Here is a 24,361-nt window from a genome sequence, read left to right as displayed (position 1 = left end):
ACAGATTTTGAGAACCTGTGAGCTAGAGTAACTAAAAAAAGTCCATATATGTATAGTTTATTTGTTTTTAGCAAAAAATATATTTTTGCTATTGACTTTTTTTTTCTCTGTATGTCCTTATGTTCCCTCCATCCTTACACGTACGCTGAATACATAAACTTACACTTATTTATTTACAATGTCAGATAGGGCAGTAACTGCATTTGAATGATAGTGACTACAAAACTGATTCTAAAAGAAAAACTTCAAGCTGACTTTTGTCTGTGATTTGGGTCTCTTGTGAACTGCAGTAGGGTTTTCTCCAAGATTTGTCTATTTCTTGCTAAATGAGCTCTGCCCTCTTTTTTGACAGGTTTTCCTAAAAATGTGCATAGCATTGACACTAGTATGGCTTAGATAATGTTCTTGCGATGATGTGCAGCGTTAAGCTATTGTCAAACATACCACCCATAACTTAGGTCAAAAAGTTTAATCTTAATTTCATCTGACTATAAAATCTTATTCCACTTGGTACAGTATATAGATCTCCCACATTTCTTATAAACTATAGGAAAGAATTAATGGGAGCTTACTTTAATAATGCCACCCTCCCAAAAGGTGCCATTTGGAAGTGTCTAGTCAATAATGGGTGCACCTTGCATCCATTCCATATACTTACCCTGTGCAGCTGCTAAAGTTGCCTCAGAAGAAATGTCTAGGAAAATGGTGCAGGCACCATTTTGGAAATGTAATGCACATCACAGATGCTATATATGAGCATGCATGGTAAAATCTAGCACAGGGCCTGAATCTACCATGCGCATGTACATGGAAAAAAAATCCATCCCTTAATAAGACCCCCTGCCCTTTTCACAGTTTCTCTAGTCTCTGCCATAAAAAGCTGTAATGCTATTACTTTTTCACAGGCCTCTTCATTGTCTCCTTAAAAGTTGCCTCCTTACTAGGCTGCTTAGTTTTGGAGGATAGTCTGTTTTAGAAATTAACAGATGTTCAATATTCCATTAATTGCCTTGCTTTCTGAGACTTGTAGGCCGTCTGTAAAGAACAATATTAACCCTTTCATTACCATTAAACCGACACTCACCACCACCATGGGTGCAGGGAATAGGCCTGGGCTTCCGGCCCAGGTCTGATTGTTCCTTGGGAAAGGGGCCCTATTTTTTGAGGGTCCCAACTTTCTGTGAGATTCCAGCCCTGGGCTGACCAGTTTGGGGCTGGTTAATGTTATATCAGGGGCACCTGTCACTGTGTGTCTCCCCGATATAACATTACCCTTGGCTGGTTTAGAGTGGTGCTGGTTATTGCAAAACAGGGTGAATCTCACACCATTTTTTCCCCCTATTTCCCAGTACCAGACTAGGATCAAAGGTTCAGGACTGGTTATTGATTCTGGAGGGAACCCCACACATTTTTTTTTTATTGTTTTTCAGCTATTTCTATAGTTTTAAACATCGCAAAGCCTGCACAGATCATAGTGATCTGTGCAGTGCTTGACTATTATTTAGAAACCACTGTGGAATAGAACACACCTCAGCAGGTTGTCATTTAGAAACCATGGGGGTTTCACGAAATACCCTGAGGAAGCACACAAGCTATAGGTACAGCTGAGTACCCAAAGTGATGGAGTTTGGTTGCGTGCAAAAAGGCGTATGGTCATGGGCCATGTCGGAGCACGTGAGTGACACCTCATGGCTCCACCTTCAGCAGCCACAAGTGGCCAACGCAGGAGCCGGGAACGGGAAGGGGAGAATCCAGGGCAGGGCAGACGCAGGACTCAGGAGCAAACGGGTGTGACTGGCAGTGGCACTGTAAGTCACAAGCTGTGTATGTACAGTACTTTAACTTGTCAACCAGCAGTCAGAATTACGACAGTCACAATCCTGATCCAACTAGGTAAGTGTCCTAACTCTCCCCCTAACCTTCCCTCTCCCCCCCACAGCCTAATGCTAACCCTCCTCCCTGGAGCCTCAAGCTGGGTACACACTGACAAGTATATTGGCCGATCAATTGCCTGTACACATGCAGCAGAGTTTGTGGGGAGGGGGGCAGGACTCGCCCCCCGGCCAGTGGGACCCGCAGCCAGAAGCAGATAATAGTCGTTCAGTGTGCATGAATGACCATCATCTGCAGATATTTCTGTGCAGTGTGTACCCACCTCAATCGTCCCAACTACAGCCTAGCCCTAACCCTCCCCCTAGTGCCTAAACCTACATGTACACATACATCCTGATGGTGTTCATACACAGTCGCAGTATTTATTCAGATGCACACACGATGAAGTGAGTTAGAAATGTGTTGGATGTTCCTGGGCAGTTATAGATTTTTGGCTAATCAGATGCAAATGTAGCATTGTATGGGTGTGTTATAGGAGTGATACAGGCATGTTGCTGAAAGTGGTTGCGTATAGAGATGTTGAATTGCTCACATTAGAGGCCATATTCAGATGGATAATCTGCACCTACCATAGGGCTGGTGAAAGTTTCAGTGGGACTGATAGTGGCATCTAAAGATTCACAAAGCATGATTGCATTGTCTGTAGCCACTAACAGTGGGCATCTCAGACCTTGCATATTCAAAGGCACTGATGTACCCCAGCAAAGGGCTTTGTAGAAGCATTAGCATTAAGTCAGAGATGAAACTCCAGCAAAAGACACAAGGAAGGCCACAACTCAGAATCAGGCCCTATGAGGTGGGATCCTGCTCCCTTCAACAGGCTCCGCCCCCTCATAAGACCACTTCCCAATTAGGGTTGCTTCCATAAATTTCTGGTTTTCCATCCCAATCCGCCCCTGATGCCGTGTTTAGAAAAGTCAAATAATTATAATGAGTGAAGTCCCCTTTGTCCTTAATCTGTATAGTCATGGATGTCACGCTAAACAGCAACCTGCAGTGACATCTAGAATAAATGTATGCTCTTCACAGTGAGGAGGAGATTTACTAACAATCGTGTTGGGCTGCTATTCTAAATCAGAGCTTCTCGCCGGTATGTTTCCCACAGCAAATCTCAAATGTTCTTACAAGGGTGTTGGGCTGACAATTGTCATTCGTTGATGATAATAGTCGTGTTGAGTCGTGTGCAAGTTCACTTGCATTGGCCCTAAATCGCACATGAATTCCCAATTCCCTGCAGCATGTTGAACAGAAGCATTACACAGATCAGTGAGATCGTTGTATGCTTCTGCTTTTAAAAAAGCCATTTTTTTTCTCTCTGACTTTCTCTTTGCTTGTTTTTGTATATATAAGTGATGCTATGTATAGGCATAACATTTATATTGTAAAAGAAGATAGTTATTACATTTTACATGGGAATAGATTTTTTTTTCATAAATTATATATTTTAGTTGTAATTAGGTTGTTTATGATTATTAAGCATATACAGGTTGTACTTATAGTTAGTATATATGTCATTATTATATTTATAGACCCAATATATATGGTTTAATAACTGTAATTAATAAGTTATTCATAGTCACTATTATTACCACTATATAATTAGTTAGTAAAATGATCTTTATTAAACCTAAGGGTATATTTACTAAAGTGAAAGTTTTTAGAAGTGGAGTTGTTGCCCATAGCAATCAATCACATTATACTTAACATTTAACTAGCACCTTCTAGAAGATAATAACTAGAATCTGATTGGTTGGTAGGGGCAACATCTCCATTTCTAAAACTCTCACTTTAGTAAATATACCCCCTATTGTTATTACAATGGAAGCAAACACATTTATAATCAATGCACGTATAATTAGTAAAGTACACTTTAATATTTACAATCACTATATTTATAGTTATTAAGATTGTGGTTATTATATTTGAGGTTAATAAATGTATAGTTGATGTGTTAGGGGTTTGGATACCCATAATAACTATATAGATTTTCACCATGGTAAATTTATTAATTCTGTTTAAGTTAGTTGTAATTGTTATAATTATTATAACAATTATTATAATTTTTGTTGTTTAATTGTTATAGTTGTGGTTCTGTTTTAGGTCACAATATTTAGAATATTTATATCGCTATCGTTGTCATGGTTATATGTGAAAGTGGATTTAAATATGCCACTAGGTACTATGCCTTGATTCTATTTATTTATTGAATGTTGGAATTGGTATTGAATTTTAGATATGTTGCTGTGTTATGCTTGTGAAGCATCACTATGTTTTATTTTATGTTGTATTATTTGTTACACATTTTAAAATGGTAAATTAATAAAATATTACTCAATTAAAAAAAAACCATTAAAGTGTTAATTTAAAAAAGAATATTGATGTGGGGACCCCCCCTCCCGACCCCCCCTCCCTCCCAAGCATAACCAGCCCCAGGCTTTTTGAGTCGACGCTGGTTCATAAAAGAAAAGAAAAAAAACATAGTGGTTCTAAAAATATAGGGAAAAATGGCATAGGGATCCCCTGAATTTTAAGAACCAGCACAAGGCTCCACTAGCAGGCGGTGTAATGCCGCAGCTAGTGGACACACTTGAAGGGGTCCCTCAGTCAAAGCATTCTCCCTTCCAAATAGTCCATGGACACTTGGGGAACCTCCAATAAAGGGGCCCCCCTCTCCAGGATACCCTGGGCCGGAGCAGAAGCCCAGGGCTATTTCCTGCATCCCTGGCTGGTGGATGTGGGGTTGATAGTGTTAAATAATAGCGAACTAATATTGTCTATTACATGGGGACTATAGGTCCCAGCAAGCCTCCATCACATGCCAGTACTTGAAGAACCAGTATGCAGGGCATTAAGGGCCCGCTGGTACCTCTAGTCCCCCTGTGAAATAAATATTTTGACCAGTAGAGTCCACAAATGCTGTGAAAAAAACTCCATACTCACCCACTCCTTGGTTCAGGTCTTCTACTGTCCATGTAGGCATGCATGGTCTTGGTAAAATAAAAAAATCCTGGATCCCACGGACACAGTACTTCCTGAAAGACGGGTCAGCCGTGACATTTCCCACAGAAATGTATTGGTTTTGGTTGACTGTTCATTGGCTGAGAGGCAAGCCCCTAGATCTCTCAGCCAATAAACGCTTCCCCCATAGACTTTTATAGTGGAAACCACAGGGTTAATTGAGTTTATTCCATCCGACTACTGTGGGGTGATGAATGCTTTGGCTGGGGGACCCCGTCAAGCATGTTCCCCGGCTGTGGAAATACACACCTCACTAGTAAGTGCCCGGTGCCGGTTGATGTAAAAACAGGGGAACCGTACGCTTTTTTTCCCTGTATTTCCTCAACCAGGATTGGCTCTGGAGCCCGGTGCTGGTTCACTGAAATATGGGGGCACCCATGCCAATAACCCCCCATATTTCCTGAACCAGGACCAGCTCACAAATCCCAGTGCTGGTTGTGCTTTTGTGGGGGAGACCCCACATTTGTTTTTTACTAAAATGAACACCCTTTTAAAACACTTTTTAAAGGGTTCCATCTTTTTCAAAATTTCACCCCTTGCAAAAAACTCCTATAAAGTCAAAATGGTGGATTTTACAGAGGGGTCCGGCCAGTTGGTGTGTTGACATCAAGGGGAACTTTGTCACTCCTAGATAGTGCTGCTGATTCCTATTCCTGGGAGATGCCTGGACGCTGTGATGCGATCTTAGGTGTGCTTTGTACATCCACTCACTTCGGTACGAAACCCCATCTGGCTGATGGTGGATTTGTGTTTCATATGTGTAATTTTAGTGATTGATTTTATTTACCCTCTACATTTATTAAAGCAGTATTTCACATTTTGAATCCTTGTTTCTCCCCTTTCATGTATGGAATATTCTAATTGAGGGGAGTCTGAGGAGACCAGAAAATACTGGGTGAAGTTGGTGTGGATTTTTGTATCTGAACATATTCGGATCATCAACTTTAAACTTTTAGACTAAGCACTACTGAAATATATGTACTGTATATGAAAATAAAAACTCTACGTACTTAAACACCATAGGGTAAAAATGAATAAAGAAAGAAGCTTTCTTTATTCTTTATTTCCTGTCTAATCCAATATTTTATTTTTATTTATATAATAATATGATTAATATGCTGATATGAAATGCATTTATGTACAGATCACTGGACACGTTTAGTTAGATATGTACAGGTTGCTAGACGTGTCCAGCTAAATCTATATATAACCAAGTCATCTACTGTGGTATTTTTAATTGAACATACAATTAGCTATACAATTGACAAGGTCATTTTTAAACAAGTGCTTGTGATCATCTAATTAAGATAATGAGCTTGCTTAGCTACATATATAGAGATTGTGGCAGTCAGGATATACACCTTGATAAAGACGCTAGGAAGGCGTTGAAACACGTAGGTGAACTCTTCTTTACACTCCTTATTGACCGGACACCTGCTGTATGACCCGGATGCCACCTGCTGCAACGAATACAGCCCAAAACAAAAGAACAACATTTTGCTCCATCTGGATACAGCTCCAGACACAGTGGACAATACCTGCTGAGTCAAACAGCAAGAAAAGGTACGTGGCTCCCCTCCTTATGGGTAGAGCTGCTGTACTGCTAATTCTGTGCTGCCAGATGTCCACTCTCACTGCCCGTACGTGAGCTTAACCAATGTGGAATCAAAAGATCCAAATAACAGCAGAGATCACCGTTCAGACGTGTGTGCTTTCTGTTGCCGTCAGAAGAAGCCATCATACTGAGCTCCAAGCTCCCCACACAGTGGGTAGAGCTATTTCATCGCGACCTCAGTGTACCTGGCCACACACTCCCACTGTCTGCTCCCCGGGTCCAAACCATCAAGGAAATTATTCCCAACAAGAGCTATGTTTATTACTTGATTTTGTAAACATTGGACACATTAATTTCTAACTAGACTGGTTGACTCTGCTACAAATCTGGTGTGCCGGTCACTAAGTTATGGCTAAAGGTGTAAGATTTAAATGTGCTACTTATACACACTGTGTGTTATATATGTTTCTTAATATAAATTGTCAAAGATTACTTGCAATTTAATTTTATCCTTAGTTAATAAATAACTTGTTTTTTTAAACAAACTATAGTATCCATTGAATACGTCAATTGTATCCACCCCCTGCTTCATAAGCTGCTTTTTATTATTGTTGTTTCCTTTTCTAGTGGGACTGACTATCCCATCCAGCTATATTGAACCAGGCAGGGCCGGCTCCAGGGGTCAGGTCACCCTGTGCCGGCCCATCAGAAGGCGCGCAACCGAATTTGCGGGCGTGGCCTACTTACCATAGGCCACCCCCCCATGTGACGTTATTTAGAGGCGTGCCCACATGGCACGCCTCCAAATAACGTCAGGCTGGGGGTAAAGCCCAGCACTCTGTCACTGGCTGGGCTTCCCCCAGCCCTCTTCTGCGCGCGGCATCCATTCACACTTCGGGGGTCCGGCACCACTGCACAGCTGCGGCGGTGGGGGTCCCCAACCTCCCGATTAGACCACCCGCGGGCCACTTCGGCCCGCGGGTGGAGCAGCGGGACAGTACTGTCCCGCTGAAATCGGGATGCTGGGGAAGGGTCCATCCTCTAAGGGTGGCGCCCTTGTGCGACCGCACCGGTCGAACACCCCTAGAGCTAGCCCTGGAACCAGGGTGTGGTAATTAACTCACAAAGCGCCTGGGTTTTTTCTATTTCTCTAAAGCTGTATATGAAAAGTGGACTGACTTGTACGCTTAGGTTTGCACTTTGTTATATTTTGTATTTTTATGTTTATCTATGAAGGTGATATTAGGGGACCATCTTATTAACCTTTAGCAGCACCTGCTTTTGAAGCGCAGGTCCCCTGATTTTATTTGATTTATTGCAACACTGTAGGTGTCTGAGCCCTGTGTGAGAATTCCCTCATGTGGAAGTCAAAAGACTGCATTATTTTCAGAAGGTATTTTCACTAGTCATGTGAGTGGTCCAGCCACTTCATGTCTCTCTCTTTTAGTTGTCCTTCTGTTGCACAAACGCAACTAAAAGAATCAATGTGCATGTCCCATAGCAAGAGAGCACTGATCTATTTGATTTATTCCACCACTGTAGATGTCTGTGTCCTGTGTGAGAATTCCCTCATGTGGAAACCGTAGCACCGCATTTATTTTGAGCAGGTGATTATCACTAGTCCATGTGAGTGGTCCAGCCACTTCATGACTCTTTTAGTTGCCCTTCTGTTGCACAAGTGCAACTAAAAGAATCAATGTGCATGCCCCAAAGCAAGAGAGCAGCAAGATATTGAAAAAGTTGTGTATGTTAGATGTGGCTGTTAGTTCAAAACTTATGTGTTTCATCCAAAATATATTTTCTTCTTCATGGAAGAAATACACAGCCTTGGTATGACTACAAGACGTAGAAAATGCAGCTTTGTGGCTTCCACACAAGATAATATTTACACAAGTATAAGCAAATAGAATTGGATTGTATTACAATTGAAGAAGTTAGGGAAATTGCAAAATAATTAACTATTATTCCTACTCAGATAAAAAAACAATTCAGTTTTTTTGTAACAAATTTTCCAACAAATTTTGTATTTAACTGTTAAAATTACAACAAAAAGTGCAGATGGAGAGAGTTTATTTCAGACAAGCAATGATATGTGGAGTACAATGAAGGGCAGTGTTGACCTACATTGTCATTCTATTCAACACATTAGATGGGAGTACCTAAATCTTCTCAACATGCTGTGTGCAATGTACTGGATCTAATATAAACTCACCTCATTTATATTAAGCGTTTGTATTTCAATTTCAGGAAGGAGCACAGATTTATGCAATTACTGGTAACAAGTATGATGGAACCTATCATGTGATCTAAAAATAAAATCAGTTGAAAGATACTCACAGTCAATTTGGTTGTTTCAGTTGAAGTATTGAATTTAGTTGGGGTGAAGGATTCTGTTGATAAAGTTGATGTTCCCGAAGTTGTTACTGTAGAGACAGGTTTGGGGTAATTGAAGCAATGATAGTGGGTGTTACACTTGACTGAGATACTTTGTACTAATAGGCATGTATAAGAATATTTACATTGGAATAGAATAGAATATTTATTATGGTAATAATATTATTGAATCTTTCACAACATTCAGAAATTAGCCATTATTTTTATTTCACAGGTGTTCAAAGAAATGATCTTAGTGAAGTTATGTTCAACCAACCATGTTTTAATCTTCATTGCTAGCACGTGTATGGGGCTTTGGCCCTCATTCAGAGCCGTACGCTCTGAGCAGAGCGCACGCTCTGCATGAGGGCCGGGCTCCTTTTTCATGGAGCGTCCTCCTGGACGCTCGTATAGCTGTGGGTCACCACCCACAGGCTATACGAGCGTGCATTTTGATGGCCGCGATGGTCGTGACCATCGCGACCATCGAAATTGCGAGCCGGAGCCTGCGGTTGAGGTTTTCAACCGCAAGCTCCGGAGTGATTTTGGCTCTATCAGAGCCAAAATCACTCCCACTGACATCACTAGTGATGTCAGTGGGCCGGCTTCTGACGGGAGGCGTTCCCGTTGGAACGCCCCCGTCAGGGAGGCACGCCCCCGGCACGCCCACCAAAGGGGGCGTGCTGTCAATCAACATTGACCGCACGCCCCCTTTGATCGGACACAACGAGCGAAGGAAAGTCCTTCGCTCGTCGTGTCTGGCGCATGCGCACGACGGAGCTCCCTCCGTTGTGCGCATGCTCAGTGCAGACCATCGACCCACTTGCGAGCGTACAGCCGCTCGCGAGTGGGTCTGAATCAGGCCCTTTGTTTGCATATCTCTGATGTGTTTCAGAGGTTATGATAAAGGTCAGTTTTTATTAAATTCAAATTAAAAAGCAATATCTATCTATCTATCTATCTATCTATATGCATATTAAGCATGGTGAAATAGAGCCTCAATTAGATTAAATACAGCATCCTGAACAAAAATAATTTAGAATTTTTTATCTTCTTTCTACTGTTTTTGATGTCACAAGTAAAGAACAGCAAATTTACACAGGAATGCCAGTTGGTCAACAATTGGCAAACCTATCCAGTCATTTTTTTTTCTGTAGGTGACGCATGACCCTTCATGACCTCAAAAACATATCTAATATTACTCCACAAAAATGATTTACTGCAGACTTGTGATACAAAAGGGATATTTGTAAGGAAAAAATTTTCATATAGTCAAACAGTGAATAACAAGTCAAAAATTAAAGGGGAAAAAAAGCTAAAGGATAGGATTTTTATAAATTTTACTTATCATTTTCAGTTACACACTACTGTACGAAAATAATATTTTTACACATTTAACACTGCAAACAAAACTTTAGATTAAGTCTTGTGATAGATCTTGTTAAACAACATTAATGCATGTTTCTTATTAAGGTCATGTGCTATTAATTTCCATTGAATTATATTTTCAGCACATTGTTTTTATATGCTATAATATATTTTAGTAAGTATCAGACATCATGTACTCTAAAGGGAATTACAGTAAGATATATTGTGAAAATATGAGACACTGGATCAGGCATACTCCAACTGTCAGTAATAAAAAATAAGTAGTTGTTATAATGAGTACAATCGACATGATAACTTCAGTCTGCTCAAGGGCACAATAGTATTCTTAAGTGGTTAAATACTGATTCCGTAGGCTAGACATCCAAATCCAATGGATTGGCCATGCTTCCTCCACCAGTATACTGTCTATGACCTCTTCCAATAATACAGTACGGTAGTGGTGGTTGTTCTCTCAACACTAGGAAACTAAAATGTATAATTGTGTCTCTGGAAATTATTCTATGATTATGATATGAGGAAGTACAGTACAGTGTCAGTATATGCACACTTTTAAAATGTTATAATATTACATATTATTTCTATATATAATTTTATTGATTAAAAACTTACCTGTACTAGAGGGTGATGTTTCAGTAGTTGTGGATGGTGTTGTAGATGTAGTAGTTGCAGTATTGGTGGTTGATGTTGTTTTGCTAGTAGTAGTACTTCTTGTAGTTGTGGATGGTGTTTCTGTTCTAGTGGTTGATGTAACTGTCCTAGTGGTTGATGTTCCAGTAGATGTGGATGGTGTTGTAGATCTAGTAGTTGCAGTACTGGTGGTGGTTGTTGCTGTTCTAGTAGTAGTTTTAGTAGTTGTGGATGGTGTTGTAGATGTAGTAGTTGCAGTACTGGTGGTTGGTGTTGTTTTGCTAGTAGTAGTAGTTCTTGTAGTTGTGGATGGTGTTGCTGTTCTAGTGGTTGATGTTCCAGTAGATGTGGATGGTGTTGTAGTAGTTGCAGTACTGGTGGTTGGTGTTGTTTTGCTAGTAGTGGTAGTTCTTGTAGTTGTGGATGGTGTTTCTGTTCTAGTGGTTGGTGAAATTGTCCTAGTGGTTGATGATCCAGTAGTTGCAGTACCAGTGGTTGTTGTTTTGCTAGTAGTAGTAGTAGTTTTAGTAGTTGTGGATGGTGTTGTAGATGTAGTAGTTGCAGTACTGGTGGTTGGTGTTGTTTTGCTAGTAGTAGTAGTTCTTGTAGTTGTGGATGGTGTTTCTGTTCTAGTGGTTGGTGAAATTGTCCTAGTGGTTGATGTTCCAGTAGTTGCAGTACCAGTGGTTGTTGTTTTGCTAGTAGTAGTAGTTTTAGTAGTTGTGGATGGTGTTGTAGATGTAGTAGTTGCAGTACTGGTGGTTGGTGTTGTTTTGCTGGTAGTAGTAGTTCTTGTAGTTGTGGATGGTGTTTCTGTTCTAGTGGTTGGTGAAATTGTCCTAGTGGTTGATGTTCCAGTAGTTGCAGTACCAGTGGTTGTTGTTTTGCTAGTAGTAGTAGTTTTAGTAGTTGTGGATGGTGTTGTAGATGTAGTAGTTGCAGTCCTTGTGGTTGGTGTTGTTTTGCTGGTAGTAGTAGTTCTTGTAGTTGTGGATGGTGTTTCTGTTCTAGTGGTTGGTGAAATTGTCCTAGTGGTTGATGTTCCAGTTGTTGCAGTACCAGTGGTTGTTGTTTTGCTAGTAGTAGTAGTTTTAGTAGTTGTGGATGGTGTTGTAGATGTAGTTGTTGCAGTACTGGTGGTTGGTGTTGTTTTGCTAGTAGTAGTAGTTCTTGTAGTTGTGGATGGTGTTTCTGTGCTAGTGGTTGGTGAAATTGTCCTAGTGGTTGATGTTCCAGTACCAGTGGTTGTTGTTTTGCTAGTAGTAGTAGTTCTAGTAGTTGTGGATGGTGTTGTAGATGTAGTAGTTGCAGTACTGGTGGTTGGTGTTGTTTTGCTAGTAGTAGTAGTTTTTGTAGTTGTGGATGGTGTTGCTGTTGTAGTGGTTGATGAAACTGTTTCAGTGGTTGATGTTCCAGTAGATGTGAATGTTGTTGTAGATAGCATAGTTGAAGTACCAGTGGTGGTTGTTGTTCCTGTGCTAGTAGTAGTAGTTCCAGTAGATGTGGATGTTTTTGTTCTAGGTGTTGACGTTACCGTGGAACTAAGTTGTGTAGTGCTGGTTAATGGTGTTGTACATGGTATTGGTGCAGATGATATTTCACAAGGGAAAGCACAATATGTTTCAGTACAGTTTCTGTTGTCTTTTATAGTTGTAAACATGATTTCACCTGTAAAAAAAAAAAAACATCGTTATAAGATGTAATGTAACTCAGCTGTTCAATTACAGACAGCATATATTTGATTTATGTTGTTAAGATGCTACTCATAATATTCAGATATCAAATGAGCATCAAAGCCAAACATGTTGTATATCCTGATGCCTAGACATCGTACCATTAAAATTATACAGGTGTACTGACCTCATTGTAGAAGTCCATGATGAATCAACACTGTCAGCATCACCATGTCGTAACTTGTATGCATTATTATCCTAGCAACAGCCTGTAGTAGCTTCACACTATATAGCCACACCTGTTCACATTTATGTTAGAAACTGAATTTAATATTCACCACATATAACTAAGCTAAGTGTCATCTTGTACTGCAACTTCAGAGCAGACTATTTACCTTAAATAGATGTCAATATATTGTACAAATGGGTTTTATCTAATGCGCCTTCAGTCGATTGTGTTAATATAACATTCCTAGAAAACCCTAACCAGAAAAATTTTTGCTATTGAATCTAGACTGCTAACCATGTAAGGGGCAAAACATTGATTTAATTTCCAATGTAAAATACACAGTTACCCTACCCAAGAATTTCCTAAACTCCCAATTGGCTTATGACAGAAGAAAGAGAGACCAGGGGTAGCTTTACTAAGATTCAAGATGGTCCCGATTTGCAAAGAGATTAATCTTGCTGGAACTCGTCAAAACTCGGGTGATTTAATCACTTATTATCTCTCAAATTTACCAACAGGCGATTCGAGGCAAATTGAGTTGGCCGATGGTGAAGCAGAACGAGATATCTCTCCCAAGTATCTTGCTTTGCAGGAGATTACTCACTCGAGATTGCAGCGTTTTCTCTCTGCAAATCTCTCCCGAGCTAGCAGCCTGCACATATCAGTGATATACATGCAGGCTGCTTTTGTGTTAGACGTGTAAAAAATGGGTTCAATACTTTAAAAAAATAATGACGTGGGGTCCCCCCAAAAGCCTAACCAGCCCCAGACTTGTCAGCCTGTCCCGGTACCTAATGTCCTGGTTCAAATATAGGGGGACCCCTACGCATTTTTCCCCCTATATTTAAAACCAGGACTGGCCCTGCAGCCTGGTGCTGGTACCTAAATTATGGTGGACCCTACTCATTTTGTTCCCCGTAATTTTAGGTACCAGGACAGGCTGACAAATCCGGGGCTGGTTAGGCTTTTGGGGGGGGACCCTACGTCATTTTTTTTTTAATTAACCCTAAACTAACTATTTACAGGCAGAAACATACACAAATCACACTGATCTATGTATGTTTCTGGCAAACTCGCAGCTCTGGAGGTGAGTGTTTAAAACTTCAATTTGGCAGAGAGTTTGCTGTCATCTCACCCGAGTTTGTCATCCCAATTCTTAGTAAATTGAGAGATGTATATTTTAGATTAAAAGTACTTCTGAGTTGTCCCGATAGTGAGTTGATTCGAGTTAGCTATCTCCCACGAGTTTTACAAGTGAGAAGAGAGAATTCTCTCTGTAGCTCACCCGACTTTACCTTTAGTGACTAATGATGATAGCTAATCAAAAGCTAAAACCCCACCCCCAAGAGACATGAGTTACCTAATAGATTGTAACTGAACTAACATTACAGCTAACTTCACCCCCATAAAGTTACTGCAGAAAGGGGGGCTGCCACAGCCTGTCTCAGCAAAGGGTTTTAAATCTTCTTCCGGCATATGCAATGACTTCTGATATTATAAATTCTCTATTAGCTGATGACAACCCTTTCAACCCCCTTTAGCAGTAGCCACTCAACATATATAATAATTTATATAATAAATTATGAGATCTTTCAAGTATTGGTGGGGTAAAAGATTAGCTTTTATTGAAAAAATAGTTGTATGGTGGTGTAGAAAAGAATTACCAATTTCTACAGTATCACCACATGCCAGGCTATTCACAAAAATTGGGATGATGAGGATCAACTTCTGCCAGTCCATCAGTCCATGATGGGGGCCTTCTACCAGTCCATGAGCCTATAAATGAGGTCATTCTCCCAGGCCTTTACATACAACAAAATTCAGAAGTATCTGTATTGGGATAGCAAAATGGCTACTGACAGGACAGCCATTTCTATTCATGGTTCTTATGTGTGTATCAGACATGAAGTGGTGTATCAGGCATGAAATGGTACAGGAATGTGGAAAGCAGACAAGCCATAAATCCACAAGGCGTTGTCTACTGCGATGTACGCTTGCGTTAAGTTTAAGAAAGTCCTTATCAGTAGTTAACCAATAAAGTAGTTTGAAGTAGGGTTATGCCCATATTAGTAGAGTTAGATGGGTATGACAAGTAGGATACTATATAAGCGAAGAACAAAGAAGCTTCCAGTGGCCTGCCCTATGCCTGGACCAGAGACTGCAGCTGGTGGCTAGGATATTGTTCGTTCCAGCTCTATTCTGAGAGGAGGCTCCTGGATCGTGTAACCATCTTATATTCCGAAGCTAAGTAACTATTATTCTTCCATATCTTGTTATCTGTTGTAATAAATTATATCTTTTTTCAAGATACTGGTTTGTGTGGCTTAATTAACCTTCTGTATCCAAGAACCTTATCTCGTTCCACCGGGAACAGTATCCAACTTGCCTTCCATTGACATCAGTCATGGGCCCACCTGGACACCTACTGCCGCTAACCCCAGTAGGGTGAAATCAACCAAACTAGTGTATTGGACGTTAAAACACCTCAAGATCTACTGCACCAAGGAGGCCACTGGCTATCATTCTTTTCCGCCACAACAGTTTCCAGTAGAGAACTGAACTTTCACCATATAGCTAAAAAGGTTTAAACCAGCTACTTACCTTAATAGAAAACCTCTTCCTGCAAATCTAGCTAAAAATTGTTCCAAGACTTATATCAGACTAATTAAAATTCCTCATTGTTAAGCTAGAACAGTAACTTACATAATGACAATTAAATATTGCATTGATTTTGTCTATTAAAGTTATTTAATTAAATAGTTTAACTTATTAAGCCTTACACTAACTAATTTAATTAAGGAGAAAAGTGTGTGTGTGTGTGTGTGTGTGTGTGTGTGTGTGTGTGTGTGTGTGTGTGTGTGTGTGTGTGTGTAGGGGGGTAACCAAAAACTCTGCCAAGTCACTGGCCCAATGTGGCGCTCAGTTGGGAGAAAAGGGCAAAATCCTTTGAGTCCTCGCATAATAGGTGACAAATACCTTTATCCCCGCATTGTACTTTGCAAGCTATTCACAATCTGTTAAACTAATTAAAATAAGGGAAATTAAGTCTCTTAGATAGTGTCTAATCTAGCACCGGCTCCCTAACGCATATACTGTAACTTGTTGCTGTAGCTAACATAGCCTTGCTCTTTTAAAGAATGCATACCATGGTCCACTGGAGCGTGATCAAATATGTAAATACAACGTTCCAAGGCTAACCCATATTGATGTAGGTAGGGCAAGAATGGATGCTGCTAAGAACCTCAGCTATTTGAATAAATTGTGACCTATGATCCCAAACAAAATAGTCTGAAAACACCAGACACGGCACCCCCTCCCCTCTCTCCAACCTGATGCCTAGGATCACTGCATTCATCATTAAAACCTGCCCGATCATTTTCTATAATATGCATAAAAAAAGAGAAAAAGAAGCCTCTCTTCGGGGCACTACTTGATTGTGTAATCTGACAATATTAAAAATTTGAATGTATTTCTATCACTCTAAAATTAGGTTGGACATACATTAAACATAAATAAAATAACAATAAGGGAATCTTAAATAAGATTCTCTCTGAGTGTGATTAAGTACCCTGCTGCGATAATAGAAAACTTTTAAACAATAGCAGTTTTGTTGAAAATAGCAATACTAGCAATTAAATGTTGCCAAGGTTGCATACACCTTATATTATTTGCATATGCCAGAATCAATGCATAAAAATAGAAACAATTCTATAAGCCAGTAGACAAATTGTGATATAGAAATGGTATTTATCACAGTGTCCAATACATCATTCACGGTTGGCACACACAGAGAAAGGCAAGGATGTGTCAGAGCCATTTCCTATGTGAAAAGACAATTCTGAAACACAGTAGATAAATTGTAACATAAAAATGATACGTGTAACATTGTCTGGTATTTCATTCACAGATAAACACATACAGTACAAAAAAATTGGAGAGAAAAGAATAGTATCATCTGTTCTCATGACACATTCCGTTAGACACCCATCCTAGTACTTGGAGATAAACCAGTATTATGCTCTAATCAAAATACCATATTCTGTGTTAACATCTGGCATAAATCTCCTTATTAACACATACATAGGTTTTCTACAGAGGTGGACAGTATTCAGTCACTTCCCCTCTAAAGGTACAAAACAGATTCACTAATTTCTCACAGTTCTATATTTACCTCTAGGATATTTAGGGCAAATGTAGTAACCGTTCCATGGTAAAAAACAATATTATTACAATTCCAGAGTGTCATATGGAATTGTTATTCCCTCCCAAACAAACAAAAATGTATATTGAGTACAAGACAATGTATATAAATAAATAAATTGGGAGGAAAGGAGGGAGAAGCAGAAAGAGGTATTAAAGTCTGTGTAGGTTCAGCACCTATCCCTATAGAGCATAAGAATAGCTGTGCACATATTATAGAGATGATGTTTATACTAGAATGAGCCAGTAATACTTAGCCCAACTGGTGTACTCCATAGCAATAACGTGCCCTGTGTGGCTTCTACGGGTGGTTTAAATCCAGAGGCTCCTTATTGTTTTAAGCCCGGGGGATGCCCATTCACTCGTGTCTGTGTGGAGGGCTGTGTGAGGTGACGCATGTAGACTGGCTGGAAGCGCGCGGCTGTAGCAGCGGGGATTCCTTCTCTATGCTGCTTTGAGGAAAGTGGCATTTCCCGGACTTGAGTTGAAACGTACGTCACTCACCATCAAAAAATCTTCAAGGTAGTGTGCTACTCCATATTCCCCAATACCTGTACAAATTCACCAATTTCTTGAACACTGCACAAGAGATTACGCATCCCATGGGCAAACATCTGTAATAACCATCCTTCAACTGAAACCCTATAAACACGAACGTGTTCAGGTGCAGGAGTAGCAGACATTTTTCACAACAAGGCACCAACCCCATATGTTTGTAGCTAGAAAAGTTTTTATTGAGACTTACTTATACCTACTGTATATATGGTCTGATTGAATAAACAAGGATATTCTATATATAACTATCATTTGTCACATTTTTATTACCATACTAGAAAGCTGTGTATTTTTTTGTGTATTTATTCACCAAACTCAAAGGCCTGCAACAGGGCCAGGGCTTAAAAAAATATTGATAAACCATCTGGCAGCAAGACACAGGAATTTCATAATTTAGAGAAGTAAAAGCAGGATGAGATAGATGTTGGATTAGACAATATTTACCAGGGGTATTTTTTTAGGCATGACCCCGACTGGGGATAAAGTCAAGCCATGCAAAGCAGGGATGGTATAAGGCCCAATCAAGCACCCCAACTGCACCTACTTCTTAACTTTCTCCTTAACCACCATGGCAAGTCGAAAGTGGATTGCAGTTTCATAGGATGACAAGTACTGATGTCACCAAAAACTGGAATAGTAAAACCATCAACAAAACCACTTTTCAATTCCACATCTTGGTGAAGGTACCTTGATGACTACTTAACCATGGCACCCACTTTCACCTGGGTTGGAGCTCTACTTTTAACCTCTTCCAGGAGTGGTACATCATGCAGCAAGGCTGGGGTCGGGCTTACATCAGTCTTTAATCAGCATGAGGAGCTCTACATCAAAGGCAAAATTGTTGCAAATAACACCTAGCCCCTAACATACACTGACCATTATTATAAGCAAAACATCCTAACCTTAAAAGGCACGTTAAGTAATGGGCAGGTAAAGCATTAAGACAAGACTGCAAAGGAGCCAACTTGACATCTTTACAACTGAGATCCATAAGAGTGATGTCATGTAGTTTCTTGAAAAACTCATCATATGTCCTACAGATGTGTCCACATACATCTATCATCCGTACGCTACAAGTCGCACTACACATAACACAGGAGCTCCGTGTGACTCGGTAGCACTGAGCGTCTTTTCATGCAACTTTTTACCTTCAAATGCATCTTATTTGCATAGCACAAGCAGCTTCTGCTTATTAAAATGATATGCAGCATGCCTATATTCTGTGTGCAACTGCGTGTGTATCTACATGCGAAACACTACGTTACAGTCGCTGACACTAATATAGCGTTTTGCATGCAGATACACCCGTAGTCGCTCACAGAACATAGGCATGCTGCATATCATTTTAATCAGCAGAATCTGCTTGTGCTAACTAGCTACAGTATAAGCATTTGAAGGTGAAAAGTTGTGTGAAAAGACGCTTAGCGCTACCGAGTCATGCCCCGGCATGGCGGGACTAGAAGGGTTGGTTAGCACACAAGGAGGCTAGATGCATGAGGACACATCTGTACATACATGGCCTGTTCTGTTTGGTGAGGGATGTTGTATCAAGTGAAGATACGGTACCTGATCATGTTTATGTGTACGGAATTAAAAGTTTCCAAAAGGGGACCAGCAAAAACAAAAAAGCCACTAAGCCAATTTGGATATGACCTATGCTCTTACCAACAGCACCATTCTTTTTAAACTCTGCCAATGCAGTCTTTGTCTAATGTGTACAGATGTGTCTACATACACCTGTCCTCAAATCGTGCCCTGATTAGCATGCCACGGACATTGTGACTTAGCTGCGCCAAAACACTGATCATAAATACCTAGTAAACTATAAATTAACTAAGATGCAATATGGAGGAAAAAGCATAATGGTGGAAAAAGTATCAAAATTGAGGAAAGAGTAACATTAGTTAACTAAGTTAGGAAAAAGTACACGATCTATGATAAAAATGCAAAATACAGGTCCGATACCTTTGACTTTAATTTCCAACTCTGTACCAGTTCCTGCGCTACAATAATATTCATCTCAAGTGCCTAATACACTAATACACTATAAGCAAAGAAAATAGCGGATTATCTTGCACTGGATTGATTAGTACTGTACCTCTAAAAAATGTGTAAAATTACCAACATATATAAGTCATATAGCATTGCATTTGTTCAATCATTTTTAAAGGTTGGTGGTGCTCCCAGGAATCGAATACTATGTACTCAGGAAAAGCGAATTAGCCTAGGGTAATAAAGAGTGATTACTTTTTGGGGCACTCTTATTTATGTACTGTATTTGTAGAATTTGCTAATTAAAACATATATTTTATTTCACTTTATTTAAAATATTAGGGTATCCAGATTATATTAAATGATTAGTCTGCCCAAGAAAAATTAAATATTACAGCGTCATCTATCAGTGAAATAATAATCATTTACTTTATTAAAATTAGATCAGAAATCTCATAGACAATGTGACAGAAGTATCCCTAATGGAGCAAATCAGTTATAAGCATGTACACATACCGCAATAGGTAGTTTGTGATTTCTTCTTACGGGGGTCCTCAGATGAGTACACACTCTACATTGATTTGTTTAAACAGTATAGATATGGAGGTCCTCTGGTATTTATATTAACATAATCAGTACAAATCAGTACAAACTCTACACAAATTTATAAAACAGCCTAAATATGACAATAATTCCCCTGGCATAAAGTTCCAGCAACTTTGTAATCACCACTGTAACATTGAGTTAATACTTCCTGAGCCTGCTGGTGTGCAGTATCACATACAGGCCCTGATTCAGAACCGGACGCTCTGACAGAGCGCTCGCTCTGAATCAGGGCTGTTTTTTTTTTATTTTAGAACGGCCTCCTGGCCGCTCGCATAGCTGTGGGTGACCACCCACAGCTATAGCAAGCGCCCAGGAAGATGGTCGCGATGGTCAAGACCATCGCGACCATCGGGCTTGCGACGAGACCCTTGTGGTAGGGTCTCGTTGCTGCAAGCCCCAGAGAGATTTCGGCTCTAACAGAGCCGGAATTTCTCCACTGACATCACTTGTGATGTCAATGGGGCCAGCCCCAAACGGTAGGCGTTCACAGGGGCGGATTGGGCCGCCGGGACACCGGGCCGGTTCCCGCTGGGCCGGCCCTTGTGTTCCCTTTAGTGGCTGCTGCCCTTCCTTTACTCACCCCTGCTGACCTGCCAGTGGCCGGGCTGGTGCGATCGGAGCTTGGCTCCGATGGGCAGCTCACTAAAGTAAATAAACAAAATGGCCACCAGGGGAGCTGCTGCGCATGCCCAGCAGCAGCAGCTCCTCCCATAAGCCCTTGCGGAGCCCATCAGTCACCACTGAGGGCTCCGCCTACATGCCATCTGCGGCCCGCCCCCTCTTCAGCGTCTGGCTTCTCTGAGTCTGCAGCAATCTGCCTTGCCCAACACACACACAGCAGACAGCACAGGAGTACACAGGAGCTTGCACTGACCTGCCAGGCATTCTTGTACCGGAGCTGCCAGGCGGCTGCCCACAGCTAAGCCCCGCCCTCCCGACATTTGGCCACGCCCCTTTTTAAAAACCGCGACTCAGGCCAGTGACCCGGACCTCCCCCAGAGTCCCCTCTTTTCTCTTCCCCCTCACCACCTGACCTGGCTCTTTTCTCCTCCCCACCTAACCTGGCTGTCTCCCCTCCCCACCTGACCTGGCTGTCTCCCCTCCCCACCTGACCTGGCTCTCCCCCCCTCCCCACTTGACCTGGCTCTACCCCCCTCCCCACCTGACCTGGCTCCCCCCCTCCCCACATGACCTGTCTCCCCCCCTCCCCACCTGACCTGGCTTTCCTCTCCTCCTCACCTGGCTCTCCCCCCCCCTCCCCACCTGACCTGGCTTTCCTCTCCACCTCACCTGGCCTGGCTCCCCCCCCACTGACCTTGTTCCCCCACCTGGCCTGGCTCTCCTCCCCTCCCCACCTGACTTGGCTTTCCTCTCCACCTCACCTGGCCTGGCTCCCCCCCCCCCCACTGACCTTGTTCCCCCACCTGGCCTGGCTCCCCTCCGCACCTGGCCTGGCTCTCCTCCCCTCCCCACCTGACCTGGCTCTCCTCCCCACCTGACCTGGCTCTCCTCCCCTCCCCACCTGACCTGGCTATCTGAACAAAGGCAGTCTCCAGTGCCGATGGCGTCCAGCTGAAGAGGAGAAATTGATAAGGAGTGGAGAAAACAGAAGAAGCAAATAGTTACAGAAAAAAAGGTAAGTGTTTTATTTTAAATGTTTATAATATATCTATTTAATAAGGTAATATGTATATGTGTATTCATTTAATAAATAATATATTTAATATTTTAAATTAAATATATACAGTGTTTATTTAATTCAAAATATTAAATATATTATTTATTATTATTATTTATTATTGATGTGGTCATATTCCCGACTGTTGGGATTACAGCGGTCAGAATGCCGTCGCTGGAATACCGACACTTATCAGAATACTGGAGGTAAGTACTAGGGTTAGGGGGAGAGTTAGGGGTAGGCACTAAGGGGAGGGTTAGGTTTAGGTTGCGAGGGGGGGTTCATAGATTAGGTTTAGGCACTAATGGAGTTAGTTGTAGACTGCGGTTTGGGAGGGTTAGGACCATGGCCGGCGCAATGTAACCATCCGGCCCTGTGCTGCAGGGAAGCGGCGGCCTGGGGAGGCGCCGCCGCTGCCTACTCCATTTCCCGGTATTATGTTACCAGCGGGCGCAGAGCAGCTCCTTCCCTGAAGCGGCAGCCGGAGCTCACTCCTGAACTCCGCCTTCCGCAGTGGATGAAGGGAGAGACGTCATGACATCTCTCCCATATTGCCCAGCCCATAGACGCAGTAGTTAGACAGTGGCGGACGCAGGAGCGGGGCTTCAGGTAAGTATAGTATTGTGGTGTGCGTGTCTGTGACTTTATGTGTAAGGGGCACTACTACTGGGGGTACTGCGTAAGGGGCACTACTACTGGGGGTACTGCGTAAGGGGCACTACTACTGGGGGTACTGCGTAAGGGTCACTACTACTGGGGGGCACTGCATAAGGGGCATTACTACTGGGGGCAATGCGTAAGGGGCACTACTACTGGGGGCACTGCGTAAGGGGCACTACTATTGACATTGCAAAAGGGGCACTACTATGGGAATTGTGTATAAGGGGCACTACTGTCGTAACGGGAATAGGGGACACTACTATGTGGTGTAATGTGAATCATGGGCACTATGTGGTGTAATGTGAATAAGGTTGTGCTACTGTGTGGTTTAATTTGAATTGGGGAAACTGTTGTGTGACCACGCCCCCTGTGGGACCATGCCACTTTGTGTAACGTGCGCTCTGTCCCTTTGTAGAAAACTAGAAGGAAGGGCGCAAATGTAATAGTTTGCAGGAGGACGCCAAACACCCTAGCACTGCCCCTGGATGGAATTATTCTCCTCCCTTCACAGACCGGAATCAGTATGAAATACCGCCGGCCACATGGCCGGCAGTTCGATCCTCAGCAGTGACAGCCCGAGAAATGCAGAGATCCCGGCAGGGGAAGCCCGACAGCGCTGGAAATCCCGATCGTCCCTAAGGTAAGTATATACTAACCTAACCTAACCCCCTAACCCTCATTAGGGGTGCCTAACCCTAACCCCCCCCCCCCAAGTGCCTAACCTTAACCCCCCCTTCCCCGCTGCCTAACCCCCCCCGTGGGTGCCTAACCCTAACCCTCCCTCCCCCTAGCCTAACCCTAACCCTCCCGGGGGGGTGCCTAACCCTAAGTCCCCCCCGGGTGCCCTAAACCTAACCCTCCCCCCCGCGGCTGTGCGCCGGTCTCCCGGAGTTGCGAAAATGACAGGCGTCTAGATATAGACGCCGGTCATTTATCCCACGCCAGGATACAGCAGTCGGGAAGCCGGCTTCCCGACTGCATACCCACAGACCCCACCCCCACAACTGACCCGCCCCCATTAGGGCTGCTACCGCAGATTTCCCGGGCTGGTTTTCCATCCCAATCCGCCCCTGGGCGTTCACATGGGAACTCCTCTGTTTGGGCAGCCACCCCCCCCCGACCCGCCCACCAAAGGGGGCATGCTGTCACTCATCGACAGCACGTCCTCTTTGGTACGGGACCTGGAGCGACGGTTTACCCATCGCTATCTGGGTCTCGCGCATGCGCACAACGGAGCCGGCTCCGTCGTGCGCATGTGCTCTGGGCCACCATCGACCATCGACCCGGTTGCGAGTGCTCAGCGCTTGCGACAGGGTCTGAATCAGGCCCACAGTGTATTAAGCAAAAATAAAATTGATTTGATAGCAAATTTGCAACCATATTAGTCAAGCAAAACTTGCCCATGTAATGCAAAATTTAAAAGGACAAGTATACATTCTTCATAAGTTTTATGTAACAACCTCTCAGATACAATATATTAAGCTAATTGAATTGGCTAATTAGCATAATAGCCTAGTAGTGTCTACACTTATCAAGCAAAACTTTGCCCACTAGTTGTATAGTGCAGATTTCAGAGAAAAAAATGGCATACTCTATACACGTTTATATTCAGGGCCGATGCAAGGTTTCTGGGTGCCCTAGGCAAAGATTCACCTTACCACTCCTGCTCCCCCCAGCAATCTGGATAAACCTCACCCATACTCCTTTTACACCAGAGCTAAAACCCACGTTATTGCAGGGTTAACCTGGGTAGCTCCTTGGTGTAAAAGGGGACAGGGTTGGATTTCCGGGTCGAGTGACCCGGCAATCCAACTCAGGCAACTTGTAGTGTTTAACACAGGAATAACCCGTGAAACCCTGCAGTGTAAACTGCGTGATCAGGGTCACGGTGACCTGGAGAGCACCAATTGACC

General features: G+C 42.3%; 1 protein-coding gene across 1 annotated transcript in view; it reads right to left on the bottom strand.

Moving 5' to 3' along the window:
• Window positions 1-6,209: 6,209 nt before the first annotated feature.
• The window catches only part of LOC148525213 (uncharacterized), an 88,835-nt gene continuing 70,683 nt past the window's right edge, over window positions 6,210-24,361 (bottom strand). The window contains exons 10-12 of the mRNA XM_088471024.1: window positions 10,838-12,523; window positions 8,804-8,889; window positions 6,210-6,371 (exon numbers count right to left, since the gene is read on the bottom strand). Of these exons, the coding sequence (XP_088327150.1) occupies window positions 6,210-6,371; window positions 8,804-8,889; window positions 10,838-12,523 (1,934 nt within the window). The remainder of the gene's footprint in view (window positions 6,372-8,803; window positions 8,890-10,837; window positions 12,524-24,361) is intronic.

The sequence above is a fragment of the Taudactylus pleione genome, unplaced genomic scaffold, assembly GCF_031769625.1.
Source record: "Taudactylus pleione unplaced genomic scaffold, aTauple2 ptg000109l, whole genome shotgun sequence".
In the NCBI taxonomy this organism is placed as follows: domain Eukaryota; kingdom Metazoa; phylum Chordata; class Amphibia; order Anura; family Myobatrachidae; genus Taudactylus; species Taudactylus pleione.
This window is presented reverse-complemented; position numbering and strand designations above follow the sequence as displayed.